The sequence below is a fragment of the Gopherus flavomarginatus genome, chromosome 3 (assembly GCF_025201925.1).
Source record: "Gopherus flavomarginatus isolate rGopFla2 chromosome 3, rGopFla2.mat.asm, whole genome shotgun sequence".
Lineage (NCBI taxonomy): Eukaryota > Metazoa > Chordata > Testudines > Testudinidae > Gopherus > Gopherus flavomarginatus.
In genome coordinates this window covers 270,525,722-270,542,885 of record NC_066619.1, presented here as the reverse complement: position 1 = coordinate 270,542,885, position 17,164 = coordinate 270,525,722, and the positions used below count along the sequence as shown (strand labels likewise).

Sequence of the window (17,164 nt, the reverse complement as noted above, 5' to 3'; positions counted from 1 at the left end):
ACCTAGGAATAATACATTTGCGGTGGATGTTGATTAGAATCAGAATTTTAAAAATTCCTTTATCATCATAAAATGCTCTCTACCCTAATGCATCGTATGTGAATATACAAGAAAGTGTGCTAAGTCTTTGAATTTCTTAACCAAGCATTCCCGCAGAACGTTTAAAATGGGAATTTTGACCATAGTGTTCATACTCACAATAGACAAGATTCTTGAAGATTCCTCTCCTACATCAGAAGCTCTACCCCTACTAAATGCCAGACACTTGCTGCTCACTCTTGGTGGTTTTTTTGTTTGTTTTGAAATGTACAAAATCAGCTACCCTTTATGTGCTTGTGAAGTTGAAACAAAGAAACTCATTGGTCACTGAAGTTCTGTAAATTGCTTAAGAATATGTACCTCACTTGTACAGCAGAGAAATTATCAGCCATTTTCACTCTGTGCCATAACAAATTAACTCTTGACTCATTCAATGACTATTGTTCTTTGACTTGCTGTTATACAGACAGTGTTATAAAGAGGATGGCAGTTCAAAAAACCCAGACTGCCCCGTGTGTAGCAAATCTCTGAACAAGCTGGCTCAGCCTCTGCCTATGGCACATTGTGCCAACTCCCGACTAGTCTGCAAGATTTCAGGGGATGTAATGAATGAAAATAATCCTCCCATGATGTTGCCAAACGGATATGTCTATGGATACAATGTAAGTGTTTCATGTAGGGACTCCTGGAGGTCTGAGCTGCAGGTGGGTATACTTCCTGTAGCGTATGAGAGCTCTTGAATTTGTTTGAAGGCAAACTTGAGGCATCTTGTATGTTTAAAGGATGGAGTGAACTATTGATTCTCATAACATTGTTTTAAGAGACTTTATTTTTAATATTTGATCAGCAAATTATTAAATATGAATTTAAATGAAACCAAATGGGATTGAGATGAATCTTTAAATCTTAAACACTAAAAGTTACTCAGCAAGGTTTTTGTGAAAGATCTTTATGCTGCAAAGTAGCTACTACAAACATACATTTTGTTCACTAACTGTTGAAAATTAATGTATTGACTAGTTATATTTACTGTTCAAAATCTAATCACTCTTTTCATGGCTCTTTTTTCAGTCCTTGCTTTCTATTCGTCAAGATGACAAAGTAATTTGCCCAAGAACCAAAGAAGTCTTCAACTTCTCACAGGCTGAGAAAGTCTATATCATGTAGGTCCATAAAATATATGATGAAGTGCCGCTGGAATTTTGACACAGGATTTATTGGCATGCCCTGGAGAACAGGGCCTTATGTGTGGCAAAGAAGCAAAATCTGCCACCTTGGGGATCAGACCTGTCGGTGGCATTATTGTTTCTTGCGACCAAAGATCAATGAGCAACAGTACACACTCTTAAAAAGAGAGGAAATATGACTTAAGTTTGTACTTGGGGCGGGGGGGGGGGGGGAACCACACAAATTTTGATTGTTATTGTTTTGTAACACAAGGTAAAAAATTGGATTCATCTCAAAAATACTTTCATCTTTCAAAGGAGAATTTTCTTTGAAGATGGACATTTGCACTGGGGAAAACGTTACAATAGATTTGAAACTAAATCCATTTTTCTTCCCTCCATTTTTCACAATTGTCCAAGGCCCTTTTGTTAATGAAGATTTCAGTTAATACAAGTGTGTTCTCCTTTAAGCTGCTCTTTGCCTTCTTTTCTGATCCTCTTGTGAAGTAATAATCCTGAATTGGGTCATTGTAATTAGTTCCATGGGAAGACACTGATGTCATTGATGCAAGACTGGCTTCACTGGAGGATCAATGAGAGACTGGTTTGAAGGAGTATGAAATCTTTTTTTCCCCAAACCCAAATATTTTAAGGAGGTTGCATAAATATCAAGAGGAATGGAGAACATTTCAGGCAAAATACACCACTTGTTTGGATGTTCTTTTTCCAGTTTACCATAGTGTTAAAGTCCTTCTAAAGTTATTAGTTATGTGCATAGGGTTCAATATCAAATCATTAGTGCTACTGCCTTATTTCTTGCTTTGAGAATGTACTCACATGAAAATCAACTGGTATCCTTAAGTGTTGGGCAAAGTTTTGGAAGATGCCTTGCAGGATGATTACATAATTTTAGGGTCTAAATAGTATTAATTACTGAAACTAATAGTTCAGTTTTAATTACTACAGAACACATCCTTATGACTTTTTTCAAGAGAATAAACCATTGTAGTTTAAACAAAACCATATTGTAGAGGTTTGTATTTAGCGCTTATTTTTGCATGTTGATGTTGATTAGCTAATAAAAGATTGTACATGTAAAACCTGTTAATAAAAATTGTTTTCCATTTCTTAATGATACAAAATTAGAAAGCTGCTTTGTATTTATAATGCAAACAAGTTTCTTTCCAGTTATATAAGTACATGTCTGAAAATGGAAGTTCCCCTTCTTTAGCAGTCATCTTGTGGAAAAAAAATAAAGGAAAATCTTTGGTCATAACAAATTTTCTTCAAGCTTCTAGAACTGAGCAATCTGACCAGATCACCACCATTAGTTTAAAATTATCACTCTGTATATGATGATAAAAGTATTACAGTTCACAGCCTTATCAAACACCATTCAGCATTTCCTCCAATAGGGTTATCTGATATTCTGGTGGTCTGCTAAAATGGTTTTAGAGGATATATCAACACAATAGTTCCGTAAGCACTTCTGAACAGAACCTCCTTCCAAGAACATGCAGTTGTGTGGCATCTGCAGTGTTTCACAGTTACGGATTCTAATTCGTATGTGGCAGCCAGTCTGTGGAAGTGGGTAGATAAAGAGGGAACCTCTAGAGAGGTGCTGAAAATGAAGTGTTTAAACACACACATTATTGATGCACATGAGCTAGTGCAGTTATTGTATCGCATGGGTGTAAATTTGGCAGTGACTCCTATTTTCTTGCCCTCTTGGAAATCTTTTCAGTTTCATTCAGTTTCTGCGGAGGAAGTATTTCTGGAAGTAGCAGAGAGATGCACTCCTGTGGGAGGCAGAGGGAAACGGACAAAGAAGGTGCTTTATGGGTAATTCATAGATACATATAAGTATCACTATGTGTTTGTTAGGGCTGTTGATTAATCGCAGTTAATTTACACGATTAACTCAAATTTATTCTGATTAAAAAATTAATCGCGATTAATTGCTTTGTTTAACATTGGAATGCTAATTGAAATTTATTAAATATTTTTGGAAGTTTTTCTACATTTTCAAATGTATATCCATTTCAATTACAACACGGTATACAAAGTGTACAGTACTCACTTGATATTTTTATTACAAATATTTGCACTGTAAAAATGATAAAAGAAATAGTAATTTTCAATTTATCTCATACAAGTACTGTAATGCAATCTCTTTATCATGAAAGTGCAACTTACAAATGTACGTTTTGGGTTTTTTTACATAGCACTCAAAACCAAAACAGTGTAAAATTAAATATCTTGCGATGCTGGCTACAACAGTGCCAAGCAAATGCCTGTTCTCATTTTCAGGTGACATTGTAAATAAGATGCAGGCAGCATTATTTCCTGCAAATGTAAACAAACTTGTTTGTTTGAGCGATTGGCTGAAGAAAAAGTAGGACTGATTGGATTTGTAGGCTCCAAAGTTTTACCTTGTTTTATTTTTGAATGCAGGGGTTTTTTTTGCATATAATTCTATATTTGTAAGTTCAACTTTCATAATAGAGTGCAGTACAGTACTTGTATTAGGTGAATAGAAAAATACTATTTGTTTTTCACAGTGCAAATATTTGTAATAAAAAATAAAGTGAGCACTGTGCACTTTGTATTCTGTGTTGTAATTGAAATCAATACATTTGAAAATGTAGAAAACATCCAAAAATACTTAAATAAATGGCATTCTCATTATTTAACAGTGCAATTAACAGTGAAATTAATCGCAATTAATTTTTTTAATCACGTGACAGCCCTAATGTTAGTGTGAGCCTAGGGTTGCCAACTCTGAGGCACAGGAAAACCAGCTGCTCTCTGGGTGGGGCCAGGCCCCAAGGCTGGGGGAAACGATGGGAAGGGATTGAGCTCTTGGAAAGCTACTTGAGATTTGGAGGCATTTGGGGGCGGGACAAGGGTGCTAGTTCTCCCAGTGGCTGGTGTCTGCCTCATGCAAGCTGCCCATACAGAGTAGAACATGTGTAGCTGGTAGTTGAGATTGTGCCAGGCATAGCTCAGCAAAATAACCAGCACATTACTTATGACTGGCAACCGGCAAGGTAGTAGAAAAACCAGCCAGGCTTGTCAAAAAACAGCCAGGTGGAAACCTGTTGAAGCAGGAATTGAAACATTGAGCTCAGTGCTTTCTGCCCTTTGGAGCATTAGCATATTACTCACTAAAAGTTCTCTCTGAAGAGCAGTATTGCTGAGATCTAAATGGAACAGTGTTCTGTTATCTTTGACTGATTACTGCTGTATGCTACTATAGGTGAGTGTGGAGGAGGAAAGGTGTTTTGTTTTTTTTTTAAATGAGTCCAAAGCAATTTCAGACTCCTCCCTCCCCAAATAAATAAATGCAAAAAACTGCAAAGTGTGTACATTGAAATGGAAATTAGGCACTTAACCTGCTCAGCTGCCTAGTGGGATTTTCAAAAGTACCTATCTACATATTTAGGCACTTAAAAGTTTGAGACTCAGGCCTCACATCCTTCAAGTTTTTAGATTTAGATCCCATCCTTTCCCAACCTGGTTCTTATTCATACACTGGAAGCATGAACACAAGCTTTCCTACCTCTTTCAATTCCCCGTTGGTTTGTCAACCTTGAATAAACTAGTCCAAATGAAAGAAATACTCTCCACCTGCTAGCTAAATTGAAATCAAAACTCATTAAGGCAAAAGCTTTTCTCCACTACAGAAACAATTTTGGGAAATGTAAATACCAATATTTTGCTCCATTGTAAACACTGAAAATAAGAGATACTACAGCTGCACTATTTGACAATGTGACCTATCTATAAAGCTTGAGTTGACCTCAAAAAGTAGATGTTTACACCACTGCTGCCTAGCCATTCAGTCCTTAGTCTGTAGCAGTGCATGGGATTCTTCCATCCTAAGTGCAGGACGCTTGCATTTGTCCTTATTGAACCTCATCAGGTTTCTTTTGGCCCAATCCTCTAATTTGTCTAGGTCCCTCTGTATCCTATCCCTATCCTCCAGTGTGTCTACTCTCATCCCAGTTTAGTGTCATCTGCAAACTTGCTGAGGGTGCAGTCCACGTGATCCTCCAGATCATTAATGAAGATATTGAGCAAAACCAGCCCCAGGACTGACCCTTGGGGCACTCCACTTGAAACCGGTTACCAACTAGACATGGAGCTGTTGATCACTATCTTTTGAGCCTGACAATCTAGGCAGCTTTCTATCCACCTTATAGTCCATCCAACCCATACTACTTTAATTTGCTGGCAAAAATACTGTGGGAGACCATATCAAAAGCTTTGCTAAAGTCAAGGAATAACATATCCACTGTTTTCCCCTCATCCACAGAGCCAGTTATCTCATCATACAAGGCAATTAGGTTAGTCAGGCATGACTTGCCCTTGGTGAATCCATGCTAACTGTTCCTGATCACTTTCCTCTCCTCCAAGAGCTTCAGAATTGATTCCTTGAGGATCTGCTCCATGATTTTTCCAGGGACTGAAGTGAGGCTGACTGGCCTATAGTTCCCCAGATCCTCCTCCTTCCCTTTATTTTTTTTTTTTTAAAAGATGGGCACTACATTAGCCTTTTTCCAGTCATCTGAGACCTCCCCCACTCACCATGAATTTTCAAAGATAATGGCCAATGGCTCTGCAGTCACCTCCACTAACTCCTTTAATACCCTTGGATGCAGTGCATCCGGCCCCATGGACTTGTGCTCATCCAGGTTTTCTAAATAGTCCTGAACCATTTCTTTCTCCACAGAGGGCTGGTCATCTCCTCCCCATGCTGTGCTGCCCAGTGCAGAAGTCTGGGAGCTGACCTTGTTTAAGATGGGCAAAATAAGCATTGAGTACATTACTTTTTCCACATCCTCTGTCACTAGGTTGCCTCTCTCATTCAGTAAGGGGCCCACACTTTCCTTGACCACCACCTTGTTGCTAACATACCTGAAGAAACCCTTCTTGTTACTCTTAACATCTCTTGCTAGCTGCAACTCCAAGTTTATTTGGCCTTCCCGATTTCACTCCTGCATGCCTGAGCAATATTTTTATACTCCTCCCTGGTCATTTGTCCAATCCTCCACTTCTTGGAAGCTTCTTTTTTGTGTTTAAGATCAGCAAGGATTTTACTGTTAAGCCAAACTGGTCGCCTGCCATATTTACTATTCTTTCTACACATCGGGATGGTTTGTTCCTGCAACCTCAATAAGGATTCTTTAAAATACAGCCAGCTCTCCTGGACTCCTTTGCCCCTCACGTTATTCTCCCAGGGAATTCTGCCCATCAGTTCCCTGAGGGAGTCAAAGTCTGCTTTTCTGAAGTCCAGGGTCCGTATTCTGCTGCTCTTCTGAACTCGACTATCTTATGCTCACTCCCTCTCAGGATAGATACACTAGACTGAAACTTATCTTCATGGAGGCAGCATTAAGACCACACCATGGGGGGGCCCACAAAGCTAAGGCTTCGGCCTGGTTAGCAGGGCTCAGGGCCTGGGGCTTCAGCTCTATGTGGTGTGGCTTTGGCTTCTGCCCTGGGCCTCAGCAAGTCTAATGCCGGCCCTGCTTGGCAGGGCCCCTGGAACCTGCTTGCAGCCCCACCAGGGGATCCCGTACCTCTGGTTGAGAACCATTGGCCTAAAGGATTCCAGGGCTACCTTAAAGTCCTAAGGACTTTATACACCAGCACCCACTAGGAAACATTATAAGCCTAAACTGGCCTCTCAATTCTTCCCGTCACCTGCCTGGCAGGACGATCACAGGAAGAGAAGCAGGGGCTTTACGAGAAGACCTCCTTCCCAATCTTCGTCCATGTCTATGCCTGCTTCCCACAGACACTCTGGTGTGTCTAAGCAGGCCTTTTGAGGGACGCTTGGGGAAGATGTACCGGTATGGAAATTGGATTTAACGTCCCCAATATTTGCAGACCGTTTATCCCATTTCTGTCAGGCATGGGCCCATATTACAACAGACCGATGGATGCTAAGCATGATAGTAGTGGGATATACTCTTCAATTCAGTTTTTCCCCCCTCACACCTCCCCTCCCTATCTCTCTTCATGGACCCTTCTCAGGAGCAAGTTCTAGCCCAAGAGGGGCAGTCTTTCCTAAGGGTGGAAGCTCTGGAAGAGATTCCTCCAGAGTTTAGGGACTGAGGGTTCTGCTCCGGATATTTCCTGTTCCCGAAAGCTAATAGCAGTTTCAGACTGATTCTGGACCTGTGAAAGCTCAACAGATACATGAAGAAGCTAAAGTTCTGCATGGTCTCCTTCGCTTCCATCATCCCCTCCCTGGATCTGATGGACCTTGCCCTTGGAGGATGCTTACTTGATTTTTCAGGGACACAGAAGGTTCCTCAGGTTCATCGTGAACCATGTGCCTACCAATTTGCCGTTTTCTCGTTTGGCCTGTCAACAGCTCAAGTGTTCACAAAGTGCATGTGGTTGTCACAGCCTTCCTGAGGAGATGAGGGGTTCAGATCTATCCTTACGTCGACTGGCTGGTCAAAAGGACCAGGGGGAGTCAGATATAAAGTTAATCCAGTCAACATTCCAGGATTTAGATCTGCTGATAAATGCACAGAAGTCTACACTCTCCCCAGTTCAAAGGATAGAGTTATTGGGGCAATCCTTGACTCTGTCCAAGCCAGAGCCTTCCTCCAAGAAGCACAGTTCCAAGCAATAGTGATGCTTACAGAGAGCCGCAAAGATCACCCCATCATAACAGTGAGGAACTGCTTGAAGCTGCTGGGCCCCCTGGCCTTCTGCACCTCTGTGGTGCAGTATGCAAAACTTAGACCTCTCCTGGCATGGCTGGCATCTGTATACTCGCCAAAACAACACCATTTGGACACAGTTATCACAGTTTCCCATCAGTGATCACCTCCCTCAACTGTTGGCTAGACCCACTAGCGGTTCACATGGGAATCCTGTTCTCAAGACCCCAACCATCAGAGTGTCTCATTACAGGTGCTTCAGCGATGGGCTGGCATGCTCACTTGGGTTTCCTCAGAACTCAGGGTCTGGTCTCTGGAAGAACTCTAACTGCACATCAACGTCAGGGAGTTTAGGGCAGTTCACTTGGCTTGCCAAACATTCCAGCCCCATGTGACAGCAAGAACGTGTCAGTTCTCATTGATAATGTTCAGTGATGTTTTATAACAGGCAGGGAGGAGTGCATTCCTCTCACCTGTGCCAGAAAGCACTTGGCTTGTGGGAGTTTTGCATAGCCCACTCAGTCCATCTCGAGGCCTCCTGTCTTCTGGGATCACAGAACGAGCTAGCAGATCACTTCAGCAGATCCTTCTCCAACCACCATGAATGGTCCATTTGTCCAGATGTCATGAACCCCATTTTCCAGAGGTGTGGATCTCCCCAGAGAGATCTGTTCACAACAAGGCACAACAGGAAGTGTCTCCAGCTCTGCTCCCTCCTGGGTCACAGCCCTGGATCTCTTGCAGACACCTTCCTCCTCCCTTGGATAGGTCATCTCTTCTATACATTTCCTTTCATTCTTCTCATACACAAGGTCTTGCTGAGCATCAGACCTGATCTCTCAGGACCACAGCTGCCTACATCACCTGAACCTTGAGTACCTTCATCTGACAGCCTTGAAGCTCCATGACTGAACTCCTCAGACCTAGCATGCTCAAGGCAGGTCCATGAGGTCCTATTAGGGAGCAGGAGGCTGTCAACCAGTGCTAATTACCTGGCAAAGTGGAAGAGGTTCTTGATCTGGTCTATACAGAAGGGTGTCTCACCTACGCAATCATCAATACCATTCATTCTGAACTACTTACTACATTTGAAACAACAAGGTCTAACCATGTCATCTACTAGGGTCTATCTAGTCACAATCTCAGCTTTTCACTCATAGGTGAATGGCTGTCCCATGTTTTCAAACAGCATCTGTAATCAAGTTCTTAATAACCTTGAGAGATTGTACCATCAGGTATGTCAACCAATTCCTCCCTGGGACTTCAACCTGGTATTATCAAAACTGACAGGACCCCCATTTGAGCTGCTCTCTGCTCTACCTGTCCTGAAAGGTGATCTTCTTAGTGGCCATTACTTCTGTCAGAAGGGTCTCAGAGATCTGTGCCCTCACTTCAGAACCACCATAGATGGTATTTTTCAAGCACAAGGTCCAATTGTGTCCTCATCCAGATTTCCTTCCAAAGATGGTTTCATAGTTGCATAGTCACCAGCATATCTTCCTGCCGGTGTTCTATCCCAAACTACATACCAACAAGGAAGAGCAGAGGCTTCACTCGCTAGACATCAGATGTGCACGGGCTTTCTACATAGAAAGGACTAAGCTGTTTCCTAAAATTACTCAGCTATTCATAGCCATAGAACACAGGATGAAAGATCTTCCCGTTTCATCCCAGAGAATTTCATCGTGGATCATATCCTGCATCCACACATGCTACGACCTGGCAAAGGTTCATGCCCCACCTGCCCTGACAGCACATTTCACAAGGGCCCAAGTATTGTTAGCAGCATTCATAGCACAAGCTGCTATCCAGGACATTATAGAGCAACAACGTGGCTGTCAGTTTACACTTTTGTGTCTTATTACACTATCATCCAACAGGCTAGACACGATACTGGATTTAGCTGAGCGGTGTTCCAATCAGCATGTCAATAAACTCCGAACCCTCCTCCTGCACAACTGCTTGAGAGTCACCTATATTGGAATGGACGTGAGCAAGCACTCGAAGAAGAGGAAGAAATGGTTAATAATGTCTCCGTAACTGTTGTTCTTAAAGACGTGTTGCACATGTCCATTCCAAGACCCTCCCTTCTACTCCTCTGTCAGAGTTTGCTGGCAAGAAGGAACTGAGGGGGCTATGAGCACACAACTCCAGGGGGCACTAGAGCCAACCCAGTGGATACCACTGAGGGAAAATTTTCCAGTGGCTGTGCTCAGGGCGAGCACACAACTACATTGCAATGGACATGTGCAACACATCTCAAAGAACAAGTTACTGGTGACCCTCATGCTCCAAGCTGAGGGCATAAAAGGCAAAGCCATCCTACCCATTCTTCAGCTCTTCTTACCATCCATTGCCAGTGGTCAAAGTATACTGTGTGTGAGATCATTCCTCTTGTGAATGTGCCTTTAAAGCTAGTTGTTAGCTTTGTTGTAGTTAGTAGTATTAGTTTTGGTCCCTTGGACCCCTTTTTCTTTCTTTTATTGTCAATAGTCAGTACACTCCAGGCTCTGCCTGGTACTGGTGGAATCTATGTCAAAGTTCCCTGATTTCAAGCCATGCTCCCAGTGTCACAAACAGATGCCCATGAGGGAGTCTCACTGTAGAAGTGCGTGGTTGAGGGTCACATCTGGGACAAGTATCCGATCTTCCAGAGCTTCAAAACTAGAACAAACAAGCAAATAGAAGAGCATCTCAGATACATCCTCATGGAGGCAGTTCTTTAACTGGCATCAGAACTGGCTCAGTTGGGTTGAGGGAGCTCCTCAATGACTTCTTCTGGGAGTTCTTCCGCCGAGCTTACCTGCAGACAGAAGCAGAAGAATATCTCCCCTCACTGGGGCAATCCTCAAAGAAGCATAAGCACTGGGAGCACCCTCGGTCTCCAAAGCCTAAGAAGAGGATGGTTTCAACTTCCTCAAAGTCCTCAGTACAGTACTCCTCAGTGCAGAGGTTAACCACTCTGGTTAGCTGCATACTTAGGATGTTTGCCGAGCCCTGGCTTTTTCCTGGATGGAACAGAACCCTTTGGGGTTTCTTCCCAACTGTTTGACTCCTATGCAGAACGAATGCGTACCTCCTGCCACAGTGCGATGGCTTTCCAAATAGATCACCAGCTACATTGTCATATGCTACAAGGCCAAGGGCATCATGACCCCAAGGAAGCTGTCTGCGCATTCAGCCATAGCACACTCAGCCTTCATGGTGTTTGTAGGAAACATCTCTATTGTGGACAGCTGCAGAGCAGCAATATAGTCTTCAGTCCACACATTTGCTAGACATTACACAATTACTACTGTATGAAGGGAAGATGCAAATGTGGGGAAAGTGATCCTACAGTCCCTCTTCCAATGAGACTCCTAGACCCACTCCATCAAAAACAGCTTGGGACTCACCTAGCGTAATAGATGTATGCAATCACTTTAAGAAGAAGAAACGGTTATTTGCTTCTCATAACTGTTGTTCTTCAAGATGAGTTGTATATGCCCATTACATGACCCAGCCTCCTTCCCCAGTGCATTGGAGTCTATCATTTTAAGATTTCAGTACAAAAAAAGTGAAGGATGGATGGGGTGGGCTCTGCCCATTACACCCTTGACTTGGAGCATCAGAGATGCCAGGACTGAGGTCTGGCCACCCCCTGGGTACTGCTAGGGAAAACTCTCTAGCCCTGGTGCACAAGACATGCACACATCTAGTGTAATAGACTTATTCAACACATCTTGAAGAACAGCAGTTACAAGAAGTAATTTTTTTGGTCATGAGAGTCACCATGTCTGGTGAAGTTTTCATAATAAATGGAAAAAATGTGATCAGCTCTACTCCTGAGATAAATTATCCTGTTCTGGGCAGAGCAAATTTCCTATCTGTGTGCACTCTCCACCAAGGGGGAGCTGAACACCAAGACTTATGGCAGAAGTGGGTTTAGCAGAGTGGTTGCTGCACCTAGAAATATTTTGCTCATCCTAAATCAATTTGGTGATGGAAACATTTTGCATCGGGAAACACTAAATAAAGTGCCCTGCAGCCTGTTGCTTTGTCAGGACCTGGGATGTGAGGTGGTGAATGACCTCTTGCAAAGCTGGGCAGGGTCTCTGCTATATGTCATCCCACCATTTCTGCTGCTCCCTAGGGTCATACAAAAGATAGGAATGAGACATTGGCAGTGATAGTGTTTATACCTTGCTGACTGAAGAAGCAAGGGCTCTCAGGCCTGGTTAACGTAGCATTGCATCTTCAGATATGTCTCTTTCACAGAGGTGGTCTGCTATCGCAAGACCAGTCATTCATTGGCCCAGACAGATTTAAAACGAATACTTGGATGAAGTAGTCATTGCTCCCATGGACCCCAAAAGAGAAGTCAACAAACAGGACTTATTCTACTGGCTGGTGCAAAGTCCATAACCATGTTAAAACAAGTGAAATATAACCTTTCCTTCAGGAGATCTTTATTGAGGGTGAGTAAGGGTGTCCAAGCAAAAAGGTCAAGTTTCCACAGTATATATTCTCAGCATGTTCAAGGAAAGAACATTTGTACAAATCCAAATATCAAATGCTTCCTTGGGGCACCATCCTTATTTCAACCCCATAAGGTCTCATTCTGCTCCTTACAGCACTACCCAGATTGAACCCCTGCAGGAGGTGTTACAGATTAGACCTCCTGATGACTACTTTCACTAATCGGCTGAGATTTTATTTGAAATTGGGAGCTCTCTCCAAAGAAACCCAATATTGTATTTTGAATTCAGACAGTTATTACCGAAATATTTGAATTGAATTATTTTAAATCAATGATGTTATCTAAAATAATGCCTTTAATTTTAAACCTTTTCTTTTTAACTATCTAAACCGGTAACCAAGTTTGTGTACCGCCCTAAAAGAATTGCCAGGGAAAGCTGCACTAGCTTGCTTTCTCTTGAAAGGACACTGATACAGCCCTCTGATCAAGAATAGACAAGTAAGCAGTAAATCTTCAAAAACAAAAATATTTATTTAGGAATGAGTGGTTACAGTAAAAGAATAGAGAGAGATATAAGTAGGACCAAATACAATAAAAGTTACAGTTACAGGACTGAAGCGGTGCCGCAAATAAAGACAACACTACAATAACACTGTCAATTATCATAACACATAACAATATAGCAATGTAATCATTCACTTAATACTCTATACCGTATAACAATTTTAACAATTAAGCGTATAACAATATATCAGTTAATCCTTCAGTACTAAATACTTTAAACATCCAGTAAGTGCTGGCCAAGCGCTTTCTAGATGGATAGAGGAAGACGCACTCAGACCTCACTCACTCAGCTTTATTTACAATCGAAACCCATATGCTCTAGGACATCAAGCAAAAGGAAATTACACTGACAAAAAGCTTCTTTCAATTCCCTCGGAGACCATCTCAAAACGTCCTTCTGCTCTGTCTCTAATTCGGGAGCATTATCATCTATTGTCGGTGAATGGCCGTTGAGTAGCTGCTGCCGCTGCTTCTAGGTAAAAAAGCCCTGTGTGGTGGCAGAGACAGAAGCCTGCTTGGTAGCTGCTGTGGTGGCCTCCTGCTGGCTGGATAACAAGTGGGCTGCTAATATTGCTGCTGCAATAGCTGCTTTTCAAGCAGATTTCTGCTTTACAGGGTTCCGCTGATGTTTCTCAGGTGGTTTCTCCTGCGCAAGTGTGTTCTTCCTTGCAGGTGCCTTGTATCTTCTCCTCTCTTCTAGATCCCTGATCCCACTACAACATTTGGCCTGTTGGCTGTCGATCTTACTTACTGTTTGTTCTCCCAAGCTCAGCCAATCAGCTTCCAACTTTTCTTAGCTCTGTTCTTGATAGGTAGCTCCTCCTCCTCCGTGACTTCTATGGGACTACAATGTATCTTTGTGGCACTTTGCTGATGCAACGCCGTGCCTCTGTTGTATCACCCGGTAATGGTGCAATCCTACCTCCTAATTGCATTATCTCTATATATCCCTTTTGGCTCCTATGTATTCCTGTGGGGCTTTTCTTAACTGACCTTTGGATGAACCCTGGCTAAAGTCCCATGTATTCCTATGGGCTACAAGTATCTCTAGAGGCTTTTGCTGAGTCATTCCCCACAAGAGGATGATACAATACCGTCTCCTGACTGCATCATCCCTATACATTCTTATGGGCCTCTGTGTGTACCTATGAAGTCTTTCACTGCATCACCCTATAGCTGCCATTACAGGATTTTCTTAAATTAAACTACTATTAATTTCTATTTAATTAAAACCCTATTCTTAAAACTAATTACTAGTCTAAGCATGCCAAAGGGTCCTGACTCTACCACCACCCTTTTTATGTCCAATTAAGCAAGTTGTAATTTTTCCAGAATTTAAACCCCTTCTGAGGTGTTTGTGCAAACCTTCAGTTTAAAGTGATACAAGGCTTTTCATGCAACTGTGGCAAAATCTCTTGTCACATAGGCAGTCCTCACCCTTGTCATAGCATTCAATCCCTTAATAAATTCAAGAAATATTTCCCCTTCAGATAAGCATCAGAGTCTAGTTCTTAGGAGCACTGACAATTTCAGGGTATAGTCATGTCTCCAGCATTAAGATCTTATAGAAGGCTAATAGGTCACAAAGTTCTGCATACTGGTCATCCAGTCTCAGCCAATGCCTCTTTCTTTCTTTCTTTCTTTCTTTCTTTCTTAAGTCTTCTTCACACTTGATAGAAGAGAAATTCTATATACAGTCTGCCTCACTTTGAATTTACCTATGTCAAGGCTGATTCGCCACTCTGGCACTTCGAGTGCAGAAGGTGGGGACTCACAAGGATTTTAAAAATTAATACTGGCCACTCCAGGCTGGTATTAAACTCCCAAGGTCACAGCTTCTCTCTGACCTTGGATGAGTAGATGCTGTCACCACCCAACTGCAACCACCACCCCCCTTTTGAGAACCCAGGAAGGAACGTTTGGGAATTCCTTCCTGTGGGGGGTATCCTCAAGCCCTTTCACCCGCCTTCCCTGGAAGAGCTGAGAAAAAAACCAAGGAAATCGGTTGTTGCCACCAGCTAATTACACAACATAGGCACAAACCTCTTAGGGACACAAAAATCCAATCCAGTTCTTAAAAAAGGTAAATTTTATTAAATCCAAAAAGAAAGGAAATACATTTCTAATCCCTGAAAACCGAACACCCCTTCCCCGGGGTCCCACCTCATGCCCCACCTTTTCCTCTGAGACCGTGCCTCCTGCCCCACCTGTCTCCCCCCCACACACACACACTTGCTCTCCCATTCCCCGGGGCTCACCTTCAGAGCCAGGCTGGGAGGAGCTGGTGTGGAACCTGCCCGTCTGCCCAATCACGACACAGTAGGGGTCAGTCCCTGGAGTGAGGGGCTGGGTGTGGAAATTGAGGCACAGCAGGGCGTGGGGTCCCCGGAGTGATGGGCTGAGTAAATCGGGGCAAATAGGGTGGGAGGGCAGACAGGTTACCCCCCGCCCTCCGGGCAGCACCAGTACCTACTTTGGAGCCTGGTGCGGGAGCCAGCCAGTTCTCTCCATCAGGTGAGGGGGAGGTGGGAAGAGCAGCAGCTGCTAAGCAGAACCGCTCCTCCAGGCTCTAGCAGCAGCTGCTGCTCTTCCCACCCACTCTGTGGTGGAGGCCGGTTATTGCAGGTAACTACTGACCAGCCTGGACATTCCGGTCAAAAACTGGACACCTGGCAACCCTAAGGAGGGAATTACAAGAGGCAGGGCATTCCCCTTCTGCCAGTGGCTGGCAGGTCTGGTTCTGCTCCCAAGCTGCAAGCAGACTGATGTACTCATTGTAACAGATCTGTGGACCTTATTACTCAAAGAACAGAAATGTTCAGGTAATGTGGATAAATTTTCCTTAAGGAAACAGAATAAAATAAAACACGGACACTTAGCCTAATTCATCATGATGAAATGCTAGTTAGTTTCTAATGCCATTTTTCTTAACGTCTTAGGTCTCTCCTCCAGTGGGGGTGCATGTAAGTCGTTAACAGGGAGGGGAACTATCAGAATGTACTGAAGAGAGAAAATACAATACCAATTGCAATTTTTTGTAAAAGAAATAGTCTCTTACTACACATGCCACTGGTTTTCCTATCGTGCCATCTGCTGGTTAATATGAAGAACTGCTCAAATAATCCAGTTTGAACCATTACATAGCAAGAAATTAACTATGAAAAATACACTCGAGGATGTCACCTCAATAAGATTTGTGGAGATGTTCTAGGTTTTATTCAGTCTTGTTCATTGAACCCACAGATGTATAGAAAATATGTAGTGTTAAATGTGATTTGTAAAAATACAATATGCTTCTTTTCTTGGAAAGAGAAATATAATTTGTGCCTATAGCTAATTATGAATATTTTTTCTGGAGGAAGGGGAGGGAAGTCAAGGGCTCTGAGTATAGTGCCTTCCCTCTGATTTCCCAAGTGCTTTATCTTCTCCAAACCGTTGTGAGGTAAGTAACTACTCATTATACTCATTTGTCCTGATAGGGTATCTCTGGCTCACGGGGTATCAGTGACTTACCCAAGATCACGTAAGGAACTGGTGGCAGACCCAAAGATAGAACCTTTTATATAACTTTAAGGTGCGAGAAGGTTTGGGGTGGCTGTTTTTTTGTCATTATCTAGATCATTCTCCTGTATCAACCATGAAGTTCGTACACTACCGCCATACATTTACCTTGTCTTGTTTTCAACTACTCGAAAAGCTCTGCCATCTTCTTGTTTAGAATAGAAGGGTGTTTCAAACTATATCATCTTATGTTGAGTACTCAGTGCCTTGCAGGACTGATCCCTTTGTCAGAGGCTATTGCATAGTCATTCCCAGTCAGACGTGCACATCCCCAGAACACTGTTTGATCACAAAGTAGAATGTTCTGCTTGAAATATCTCACCTCCTGATATTTACTTTAAAAATACATGGATCTCTTTTTTTGCATTGATGAAAGTAATTAGGTGGTGCAAAAAAGGTAGTTTGTCTTTTGATATCTTAATATCTTTTTTCTTGCAGAAAGGTTGATCCTGCTCTTGGGAACAGAAAACCTTCGAAATCTTTATCCTTTGGGGTCCTATTAACTGAGGTAGTCTTCTAGATCTCAGTCCCCAAGAACTTCTGAATGTCTAGATGCTGAATTACTGACGCAAAGCACTGCATACTGGAGAAAAGTATTCATGCTTTACCCCTTTGAAGAGGGAAGAGGCCATTTACTGCTTATATCAAAAAATGAGTTCAAATTAAGATTATGCCAGTTGCAGGAGTAGGAT

At 42.6% G+C, this 17,164-nt stretch overlaps 1 protein-coding gene across 7 annotated transcripts in view; it reads left to right on the top strand.

Annotated features, from left to right (window-relative positions):
- MAEA (macrophage erythroblast attacher, E3 ubiquitin ligase) overlaps window positions 1–2,337 on the top strand; it is a 127,787-nt gene extending 125,450 nt beyond the window's left edge. For all 7 annotated transcript variants that reach the window (XM_050947840.1, XM_050947836.1, XM_050947834.1 and 4 more), the window contains 2 exons: window positions 506–701; window positions 1,111–2,337. In XM_050947840.1, coding sequence (XP_050803797.1) covers window positions 506–701; window positions 1,111–1,206 — 292 coding nt within the window. In that variant the 3' untranslated portion in view covers window positions 1,207–2,337. The remainder of the gene's footprint in view (window positions 1–505; window positions 702–1,110) is intronic.
- The last annotated feature ends 14,827 nt before the right edge of the window (window positions 2,338–17,164 follow it).